The sequence below is a fragment of the Marmota flaviventris genome, chromosome 7, assembly GCF_047511675.1.
Source record: "Marmota flaviventris isolate mMarFla1 chromosome 7, mMarFla1.hap1, whole genome shotgun sequence".
In the NCBI taxonomy this organism is placed as follows: Eukaryota; Metazoa; Chordata; class Mammalia; order Rodentia; family Sciuridae; genus Marmota; species Marmota flaviventris.
The window spans coordinates 107,653,349-107,664,868 of NC_092504.1; the positions used below are offsets into that span (position 1 = coordinate 107,653,349).

The 11,520-nt window shown below is 38.3% G+C and overlaps 1 protein-coding gene across 2 annotated transcripts in view; it reads left to right on the plus strand.

The window, feature by feature from the left end:
* Positions 1 to 11,307, plus strand: part of LOC114085489 (broad substrate specificity ATP-binding cassette transporter ABCG2-like) — a 109,614-nt gene extending 98,307 nt beyond the window's left edge. For both annotated transcript variants that reach the window (XM_027926640.3, XM_027926639.2), the window contains exons 10-16: positions 95 to 177; positions 3,440 to 3,529; positions 4,756 to 4,880; positions 5,930 to 6,084; positions 8,154 to 8,243; positions 9,351 to 9,439; positions 11,095 to 11,307. In XM_027926640.3, coding sequence (XP_027782441.1) covers positions 95 to 177; positions 3,440 to 3,529; positions 4,756 to 4,880; positions 5,930 to 6,084; positions 8,154 to 8,243; positions 9,351 to 9,439; positions 11,095 to 11,242 — 780 coding nt within the window. In that variant the 3' untranslated portion in view covers positions 11,243 to 11,307. The remainder of the gene's footprint in view (positions 1 to 94; positions 178 to 3,439; positions 3,530 to 4,755; positions 4,881 to 5,929; positions 6,085 to 8,153; positions 8,244 to 9,350; positions 9,440 to 11,094) is intronic.
* Positions 11,308 to 11,520: the final 213 nt, after the last annotated feature.

Genomic DNA, 11,520 nt, shown 5'->3' on the forward strand with positions numbered 1-11,520 from the left:
TTGTGTGAAAATGAATGATATGTTAAAATTGTTACCTCTAATCAGAACTCTTTTTTTTTGTTGTTCGTTTGTTTTCATTCTTCTTTTTGAAAAGGTTGCTGTCACAATCGTATTGGCACTAGTTATAGGTGCAATTTACTTCGGGCTAAGCAATGATTATAGTGGAATTCAGAATAGGTAAGTAAATCTGGATCTTGATTTAAAATAAAAATGCTATTACTTTGTTCAATTCATGAACATCCATTAAGAATTTGAATTTAAGACAAGTACAGCCTAAATGGCACTATTGTCTTTTGGGGTTGGGTGAATGAGTGAATTGAAAACTGAATGGAAGAGTTACTTTTGTTTTTCACATGCACAAACACATATTTATGTCTCTTTTGATACAGAACATAAAATTTGCCTTTTTAACCATCATAGTATATAGTTAAATAGCTTTAAGTATATTGACATGATTGTTCAAAAGTCACCACCATCCTACTCCAGGAACTCTTTTTTAAATCTTCCCAAATGGAATTGACATACCCATTAAGCAACAGCTCCTCATAGCTACTTCTCCCAACTCGTGGCAAACACCATTCTTTGTGTTTCTGAATTTGACTACTCTAGGAACTTCATGTACACGGAGTCCTAAGTACTTGTCCTTTGGTAACTGACTTATTTCCCTTAACATAATGTCTTCATGGTTCATCTGTGTTGTAGCATTTCTATTTTAAGGTGAATAGTCCATTACCCCCACACATACCACATACCATTTCATTTATCCATTCATCCATTGATGAATATATGGGTTGCTTCCTTCTTTTGGTTGTTGTGAATAATGCTGTTATGAGTATACAAATATCTGTCTGAATCCCTGTTTTCAATTGTTGGGCATGTTGCCAGAAGCAGAATGGCTGTGTCATATGGTAATTGTGTTAATTTTTTGAGGACCTGCCATTCTGTCTGCAACTATACCATTTTCCATTATCAGCAGTACACAGAGTTTCAGTTTCTCCACATCTTCCCCAACACTTAGTATTTATTCTTTTTAAAAATATACAATAAAGATCTACTGGATCTTTTGAGAAATGCCTATTCAAATTCTTTGCCCATTTTAAATTTGTTTTGTTGTTGTTGAATTGTAGGAGCTCTTTATATTTCTGAGATTAATTCCTTCTCAGATGTATAATTTCCAAACATTTTCTCTAATTCTGTGGGTTTTTATTTAACTGTATTTATGATGTCCTTTGATGTACAAGTGTATTCAACTTTGGTATAATTCAGTTTATCTATTTTTCTGCTGCAAGTTAGCCAATTTTCACTGTTTGGGATTTGTTTGACTTGAGGGTAAGATAAGCTAGTGGGACTCAGCTTTTCCTAACTGAATAATGGTTATGTTAGTGTTATGACTCAGACCTAGTTTCAGTTATAATGTACCCGTAAGAATCTTGATCCATGATGAGATTCATTTATTTGTTAATTTTTCATTTATTTTTGAGATGAGGTCTCTATGTTGTCCAGGCTGGCCTTGAATTCCTGGGCTCAAGTGATCCTCCTGCTTCTGCCTCAGTCTTCCAAGTAGTTGAGACTGTAGGCTTATACCACGGCACCTGGCTTTACAGTGAGACCTTGTAGTGCCTGTATCATGTTCTGAATATAGGTGTTGTGCTGCATCACAGACCTCAGAGTTCTTGTCACTTTGCTAGGCACTGGGCTCTCCTTGACACCCACAAGCTTATGTGACCTTCCAGAGATCAAAGATGGCATATGGTATTATCCTTATTTTACTGTTGAGGATGGTTGAAGATGCTTATGTTGAACATATGTTGATGTCTGGAAAAGACTGATTAGTTTTGAAAGAAAGAATAAGGATAAAAGTAGATTTCATTCAGATAATCAAGTAGTGTTAGTCTACAATGAGATGATTTTTGCAGCTGTTTTCAGAATTAGGTCATTGCTTATCTTTTTATCTTCCCTGAGGGTTGGGATCTCTGGATTGTTTCCATACTTGCTAGAAATGGATGGTTCGTGCAGGTTGTGTTATCCTAGAACAGCATATCTCTGTTCTAGAATCTAGGAGCTCTGGGCTTTTTTTGTTGTGTAGCATGAAGTGTTTGGAAAAATTGTTGACAAACCTGTACTTAATTGGAATTATAAAGATGAACTGGAAAGCTGGACATTAATGGTGTTGGTAAAAAGATCCAAAGAAATAAAGAAGAACTTTAGCTTTTTCTCCAGGTGTCTTCTGGAGAAATTATATTAATTCGTATTTTTTTTACTTAAAATTGCTACCTTCACTCTGCACCCTCTCATGGCAGAGAAAAATCTGTCTGGTGCTTCTTCCTCTTATGAGAGCATGAATTCCATCATGGGGCTCCACTCATGACCTCATCTAAGCCCTGTTACTTCCCGAAGGTCCCATCTCTAAGCGTCAGCACACTGGAGGTTCTGGGCTTCAATGTAGGAATTTAAGGGGAACCCAGTTCAGTAGACAGCAGCTTAAGAATGTAAAAAGAGCATGCTACAGGGACACTGCTACATCGATGTTCATAGCAGCACAATTCACAATAGCAAGACTGTGGAACCAACCTAGATGCCCTTCAATAGACGAATGGATAAAAAAAATGTGGCATTTATACACAATGGAGTATTACTCTGCATTAAAAAATGACAAAATCATAGAATTTGCAGGGAAATGGATGGCATTAGAGCAGATTATGCTAAGTGAAGCTAGCCAATCCCTAAAAAACAAATGCCAAATGTCTTCTTTGATATAAGGAGAGTAACTAAGAACAGAGTAGGGACGAAGAGCAGGAGAAGAAGATTAACATTAAACAGGGATGAGAGGTGGGAGGGAAAGGGAGAGAGAAGGGAAATTGCATGGAAATGGAAGGAGACCCTCAGGGTTATACAAAAGTACATACAAGAGGAAGTGAGGGGAAAGGGAAAAATAATACAAGGGGGAGAAATGAATGACAGTAGAGGGGGTAGAGAGAGAAGAGGGGAGGGGAGGGGAGGGGAGGGGGGATAGTAGAGGATAGGAAAGGCAGCAGAACACAACAGACACTAGTATGGCAATATGTAAATCAATGGATGTGTAACTGATGTGATTCTGCAATCTGTATATGGGGTAAAAATGGGAGTTCATAACCCACTTGAATCAAAGTGTGAAATATGATATATCAAGAAATTTGTAATGTTTTGAACAACCAACAATAAAAAAGAAAAAAAAGAATGTGAATTTCAATATATGCTAGAATATGGAGACAGAGAGACCTCAAGGGGCCTCATGGGGTCATGCTTCCTTCTTTGTTTTAACCAGAATGACTCTTGTTTCTTTTTTCCTTCTTAAAATCTGTTTAATGTTGTATCATTTGTGGGAGGACTTCTGTGGATAGAAAACCAACCAAGAGTGTTGAGTCAGCTGAGGTGCTTTTGTTCCATTCTGTCCTGGCAGAGCAGGGGTGCTCTTCTTCCTGACAACCAACCAGTGTTTCAGCAGTGTGTCGGCCGTGGAGCTCTTTGTGGTGGAGAAGAAGCTCTTTATGTGAGTAGGTCTCCATTCAGGGAAGGGGCCTTGGTGACTGTTAGTCAGATTGATCATATCTGGAATTGAGCCAAAGATGCGATCCTCAGGATTATGAGTGGTTTTCTTCTCCTTTACTTATTTCTTTAAATTGACAAAATATAAATTATATACATTTATAGTGTATAACATGAACTTTTGAAATATGGTTGGGGATTACTAATATTAACTGAGAAAAAGCAGTCAGAGGTGAAATAGAAAATCAAGTGTGTGGGGCCTGCTAGCAAGGGAAAAGGTAATTTTAGGCTTAGGTTATGGTCAGCAAATCCCAGTGGTCCAGAGAAAGCAAGCAACAAAGGAACTGAAAATTAACTTTTATTTTTTAACAAAATAGTAGGTTATAGTAACCCTTGCAAGAAAAGTTTGAGAGGCTTTGGTAGAGATTAAGAGGTGGGTTAAGCAGCAAATTTGGAGGTAGGAGGTAAAGCTGACGAAGAATGTGACCAAGTGTAGTCCCTCAGTGAATGGGGGAGTGGAGAGAGCCAAAGGGCAGCCTTGCAGTAAAGAGCAGACTGGGTTTGTCTCTATTTTCCAAAGATGGAAGGGATTTGCTCATATTGACATGCCAAGGAGAAGAATCATCAGAAAGGGAAGGGATAAAGACCCCAGTGGAAGAGTTTGGAATTATGGGGAAACATGTCAACAAGAAGAAAGATGAGGGCTTAGTAGATGACAGGACTATAAGTGGAGATGTGATCATTAAAAGAAGCATTTTTTTAAACATGAGAGTAGCAGAAGTAGAGTTTAGGGATCTGCTGTAGCATTGGGGCCTTGGAGAATATCAATGTCACATTCTTCACACTCAGAATTGGGAGAAGAAAAGCCCCTGTTACACTGAGATTAGCCCCTCAAGTGCTGCTGTTCAGGCAGAGCCAGCCTCAGAGGAGCAGCAGAGTCTCTAAGGAGAGTGAGAAGATGCAGACTGTGTCCCTGGAGTGGTGATGTGGGCTAGAGTGGCTGCAGCTGGAGGGCTGCTGTCATGAGAGGGTCCCAGCAAGAGCCTTGGGGGGCTGATTCCCCAGGGAAGCTGCATCTGAGGAGGAGAGGGTGTGGGGAGTCAGCCTGGAGCCTGTGGGCAGCTGCAGTGTCAGATCTGATGGCAGCAGGAGTCTGCACAGCAGCATCTCATCTGGGCTGTGCCTTCTCAGACTAATCTGGGATATGTGGTGTGTTTTTCTGTTCTGTAGACACGAGTACATCAGTGGATATTACAGAGTGTCATCTTACTTCTTTGGAAAATTGCTTTCTGATTTATTACCCATGAGGTTTTTGCCAAGTGTCATATTTACTTGTATACTGTACTTCATGATAGGTAAGTAACAAGACAAAAAGGGCGTGTTTTCAGTCTTGGATGTAGATGAAACCAATTTATCTACATATATTTTATTACTGTCTATATCTTTTTGTAGAAATATATAGAGTGATCTAGACAGAGGTAAAAAATATTAAAATATACATATATATTCTCCCCCACCCATTCTCTAATCAGAGGAGAATGGTGACTTTGGGGGTTTAATGATTTAATAAAAATACTTGTTTAATAGATACAGACATTCATTTTACATTATGCTCACACTTCGCACCAGATTCATTGCATCAGAATTCCCATATATTTCACTAATAGGCACATATACACACATAAGAAATATGTATTTTAGACAAAGTGCTATATAATAAAACCATCATTTAAGTGTAACCCTTCCGTTTTACACATAGCAGGTGTGTTGTAAAAAGTTGGTCATGGAGTTTAGACCCTCAGGTTCCTAGTAGGTGTTCTTATGGCTGTTCCAAAATCTTCAGACTGCATGACCCAGAGCATTACCTCATAATAGTTTATAAAATAGTTTCAGAATCCAAAATTAGTCCTGTTCTTAATCACAGAGCTATGTGGTGATTCGTTGAGGGGGAGTCAGGTTATAGAGACACCTCCCCTCCCCTAGATATAAAAACCACTTTGAGGTCATGAATCCTGATCCTGGCTTCTTCAGTAATGCAGTTGTAGCCGACAGTGAGTAATGTGGGTATGTGGGTATGAGAGTGTGCTCTTGATGAGTTTCCTGTGACAGGAGAAGGCAGGAGAATTTGGCCAGTTGTGCTGCCTATACTTGTTTAATTCAGCAACTCAGAAATTGCTCATAATTATGTATAAGGGAGCACAGGTATTAGTTATATGGGATAGTGTTATGTAGTAAATGTAAAAAACAATCTGTATGATAACTTTATGCACTTACATGGAGGGAAAGAATAAAATTGAATCATATATAACATTTTTTGCTCCGATGTTAAAGTCTGTTTGCACAATGAACCACCCCAGCTACACAGTGGCCTAGGCAGCCTCAATGACCCCTTCTTTTCTTTCAGGATTGAAACCACAGGCAGACGCTTTCTTCATCATGATGTTAACCCTTATGATGGTGGCTTATTCGGCCAGTTCTATGGGACTTGCCATCGCAGCCGGTCAGAGCGTGGTGTCTGTGGCTACGCTTCTCATGACCATATGCTTTGTGTTTATGATGGTGAGTGTGAACAGAGCCTCTCAGGAGAGGGAATTGTTCCCCTATTCCTTCCTGCCCCTTCACCTGTCCTATAAAACCTGCTTTGAGGATTCTGTATGTGGGACTCAGATACTTTCATGAAGCCATATGCTGAAATATAGTTTGGATTAGTGGCTTTCCTTCTGGCCCTTTTCTGCCTTTTTTTTTTTTTTTAGTTATTTTTTAGTTGTGGATGGACACAATACCTGTATTTTATTTGTTTATTTTTATGTGGTGTCAGGGATCCAACTCAGTGCCTCACACATGCTATGCAAGCGCTCTACCACTGAGCTACAACTCTGGCCCTCTAATGTGCTTTTAAAAGACAATTCTGTTGATATTTTAGAAACCTTGATAAATAAGAACTTTAAAAAAAAACCAGAACAATGATTGGCTGGTTCCCTCATAAAAGACGACAGGTTATCTGCCAGTCTTTAATGCTGGTGTTAGAGAACTTCCACCTGTTTACCCACAGCAGAGTTTGGTTGCATTCACTGCCCTTTGATCCAGATCAAAGCAAAGCTCTGTGAGAGGCATAGAGCAAATCCAGATCAAAGCAAAGCTCTGTGTGGCTCAGGGGAGTCTTACTAGGGCCCCTCTTATATTTTGAAACCCTTTCTTGGATTCTGAGAATCTCTTATATCAATTTCTTTCTGGATTTTTTTTTTTTTTTTTTGCTTGATGGCTAATATTCCTAATCTTAAAAAACTCCCTAGGTTTTACACTCATATAGACTCACTGGATTAATGGAACCAGTCATCTTTTTTTTCCTTTTCAGACATTTTTTTTTTCCTTTTCAGACATCAAGGATTGCTTAGCTTATTAATGAAAATGTTAATATTACTTTCTGTTAGAGTTGCAGTACGTATCTTTAAATATGACATAATTAGCTCAGACTCTTCTCAGAATTTAGTTCTTCCTTTCTGAATTTGGAAACTACCAATGTAGGTCATGGTACCTACAATGTATCAGTGTAGCACATGGTACATCCAAGAGTAAATATCCAAAGGCACATGACAACATTGTCATTGTTCTGCACATCTCAGTGTATCTAGTATCAGTTAGGACAAGTGTTACATGGACCTTGTAGCTGTCCCTGGTATGTCTCAAGCAGTCCTTCCTGGCATCTCCATTGCTTTCTGGTCACTTTAAGTGGAGGTATTGACCATGTTTTCCGATGTACTTCACTATATTATACTTTTTATCAGTTCTAGGCATTGGGTTATCTTAAGCCTGGATTCAGAACCCCCAGTTATTCCTAAACTCATGGACATACACTGCAAATCCTCGTAAATAATGAATCTTATTGTGTGGGTATAGAGGGGGGCATCTGATACTTAGGATTGTTCTGGATTTGTTCTTAGATTACAAGGTTTATTAGGGTGAACACATAGTGGTGGCTTCATTAAAATAATAAGCACACTTGTTTCTTCGTGTCCATGAGTTCTGCATTTAAAGATTCAGTCAACCGCAGGTAGAAAATACATATATAAAAAAATTGCATCTGTACTAAATATGTACAGACTTTTTTCTTGTGATTTTCCCTAAAGAATACAGTATGCTATTTACATGGCATTATGTTGTATTAGGTATTATAAACAATCTGGAGTTGACTTTAAATAAGTACAGGGTGTGTATAAAGTATAAAGGAGGTGCATGAGTTATATGCAATTAAGGGACATGAGCATCTCCAGATTTTGGTATCTGTATGTGGATGCCAAGAGGTGACTGTACTTCTTAATCTTCCCTTACAGTTACAGAGAAAGATTAGAATCTAGTCTTGACAAGAATTTTCCAAATAAGTGGAATATATAATATAAACTATAGGTTTATTGTATTTCCATTAAACATGAACTGCCACAGTTATGCAGAGGTATACACATGCAAAGGAGGATGATGAGTAAGTGCTTAAAGTAGTGGAAAGAATTTCAAGAAAGAATTGGTCCTAGCAGAATGTTTAGAAGGTTGTAGAGTTCTTGAAGAGGATTCTGTTTAGAATTTTTCATGAAACTTTTGGACCTGTTCTGACTGTTCAGTTTTGCTTTTTGTAGCTTTTTTCAGGTCTTTTGGTAAATCTCAGAACCATTGCACCTTGGCTTTCATGGCTACAGTACTTCAGCATTCCTAGATATGGCTATACGGTAAGTTGTCCTTATCTGCGTGAGTGCGTTTCCACCGGGGAACAACCAGAATCAAGCCTGACCCTCTCATTTCCCCACCCATAAGCTGTGAATATCTTCCATCTAGGAACTGTCTTTCAGGAGAAATACATCAGTTTTTCCTTTTAGCCTTGTTTAGCAAAAGGTGAGGGAGTCAACTGGGTATTTTCCCAAGTCACACCATTGTCTGAGGAAGATGGCAGGTTGGGGAGAAATCTCATAGTAAAGGGAAAAGATTGACTAGTTGGTGAAAAAAATATTGTGTTTCAGTTTGATAAGGAAATAAATGAGAAGATGAGAGACTAGAATTCACAGTTTATGTTAGAAGGAAAACAAGGATTATTTAATGCTCAGAGCCATATTAGTTTTAAGGAGCTAATCAGCTCCAAAATAACCTGTGTCTTAACACACCACGACCAGGTTTCTAACTTTAGTTGTTTCACTTTGGTAAGTACTGTGTGAGAGACTTGGTATGTTTTTAGAAATAACAGTAGAATTAAATTCAAGAACATTGTTTTAGTCAGCTTTTTCATTACTGTGACCAAAACACCCATCAAGAGCAGATTAGAGGAGGGAAAGTTTATTTGGGCTTGTGGTTTCAGAGGTTTATAGATGGCTGATTCCATTCCTCTGGGCACGAGGTAAAGCAGCAATCATGGAAGAAAGGCCCAGCAGAGAAAAGCTGCTCAGCTCTTGGCAAAGTCAGGAAGCACAGAGAGAGAGAGAGAGAGAGAGAGAGAGAGAGAGAGAGAGAGAGAGAGAGAAAAAAGGGAAGGAGAGAGAGGAAGGTGCTGCAGGGGAGAATCGACCCTTCCAGAGCATACCTCCAACGACCCAACTCCACCAACCATCCAACCATGCTCCACCTGCTCATGGTTACTACCTCGTTAGCCCATTGAAACTAGGATGGACCGATTAGGTTCAAGTCTCCTAATTTAATCATTTACTTCTGAATATTCCCACTACCAACACAGTAGGTTTTTGGGGATACCTCGTATTCAAATCATAATAGACATAGTTGTGATAATTCCTTGGAAACCTTTTGAAATTTACAAGTATTACCTTGCCTCACTCCCCTTTCTATTGTAGGCTTTGCAGTATAATGAATTTTTGGAACAAAACTTCTGTCCAGAATTAAATAAAACAGAAATCAGTACCCGTCCTACTGAAAATTCAATGTAAGTATGCATGCAGTGTCAGAGCATGAGATTACTTCTACTGTGGAGTGGTGTAGAAAGGCCCCAGGACTTAGAACTGATAGGAGTCATTTCAGTGTCAACAAACATTTCTGAGCTTAATTTTTTTACTCATAAAGTAATCATTGTGCCCTAATATACGTGAACGTGCTGTACAACTCCTATCTTCTAACAGTCAAAGTTGTATTTAACATGGAATACTATTTCCTGTGTGTTGCTTGCTTGTTTAGGCCATTTTAAAAGATACTTTTTAAATAGTCTTGATTTTGATTTTGTTGTAATTTTTTTCAGAACAATTTGAAATGGGCTGCTTTGATAGTTTAGCAAGGGCTTATAGCTTTGAACTATATATGATACCTGTGAACCCAGCCACTAGTAAGATCTAACAGGGAAAAAATAGTATAAAGAAGGAAGTTTGTTTTTGCATAGTGTCATTAAAACAGAAATCAGGTTTTAATAAAATTATAGGATCTAGTTTTAAAATTTGAATAATATTTTCTATGGCTGTTGTTAATGGTTTGATTTTGATGCATGAATTAATGAGAGAAAAGAAAATACTGATATCCTCAATCTCTTCTAAATGTTCAAATAATTGTTAGTAATAGGTCACATTTCTATTTTGAGTACTAATAAGGAAAATCTGTGAAGAAGGGTTTTCTTTACCCTGCCCACTCTTTTTTTTTGTTTGATCTGGGTGTGGCATCTTTGTAACAGAAACTCATTGCCAGGATACTGGTCAGGATGGAGTGCTTGGGAAGAGTGTGACCAGATAAGGAGGAGCCACTGAGGGCTTCATGCTCATATAAGGCTCATCCTCACCAAAGGAGGAAGGAAACTCCTCTTATAGCAAGAGAGGCCACCGAAGTTTCTGGAATGATAAATTCTTAGAGGTGCACAAGAATGGCAGCTGGCAATAACTGTGGCTGCACCAGGTGTTTTTAGTAACAGCTGATTTTCAAACCTGTGGCAGGAATGTTCCATCCTGCTGTGCTCCAATTGCTACCTAAGGGTTGAGTCTGATTCCTGGGCCTCCTGGTCACGTCCTATAGCTGGGTTTCTACACTCCTCCCTAGTGTCTTGGTGCAGCAGTTGACCAAATACTGCTCTGACTGGAAGCTTTTACTCCCTTTGTTCTTAGATTTAGCATTCTTGCCTGTATTCTTTTGCTGGCTGTCTTGTTGGTGATCACCTTAGCAAGGGCTGTAAGTGTCATTAGTTTAAGCTAAGGGTTGCCCATCAGAAGTAAGTGGAAGATTAACTTGGTAAAGTTTCCTTCAAAGAGAGCAGCATCCTAGATTTGTTAATGAATAAATCGGAGGAGGCTAGAAACTTGGTCCATAGCATGACTCTGTAAATTTGGCCAAGGTTGTTAAGCTTCCTTCCCTTCCTATTTTAAATGTGTATCATATATATACTCTTGGGATTGTAATAGCTATTAACTAAACTGTTAGGTACAAGTTACTTAGCATAGTATCTAGCAAAATTGTAAGCATTCAGTGACTGTTAGCAATTATTCATGAAGGGATTATTATTAACAATTTTGTTACCTCTAGGCCTCAATAAGGAGCAGAGAATATGCTGAATAAAATTTGACAGATTGTAGGAATGACATTATATTGTTTTCTGTTGAATTTCAGGTGTACTGGTGAAGAATACTTGACAAATCAGGGCATTGATCTCTCACCTTGGGGCTTGTGGCAGAACCATGTGGCTTTGGCTTGTATGACGATTATCTTCCTCATGATTGCCTACCTAAAATTGTTACTTCTTAAAAAATATTCTTAAATTCCTATTTACTTTACTGTGAATTACTCTCGCATTAAAAAGGAACACCTTTAGTATACAATGAAGTTTTTGTTGTTGTTGTCTTCTGTTAATTTGCCATCATGCTGTCATTTAGCAATAATTATTTTGTAACATTCACAGGAATCATGAAAAACTGAATTATGCATTTAAAAAACTAACAAAATACACATTAGTTTATCTCATCAGAGGGTAACCTAGAGAAAGAAATGCAATCTAAATTATTGATCTGAGAATGAAGAATTGAATTCTAGAAACTA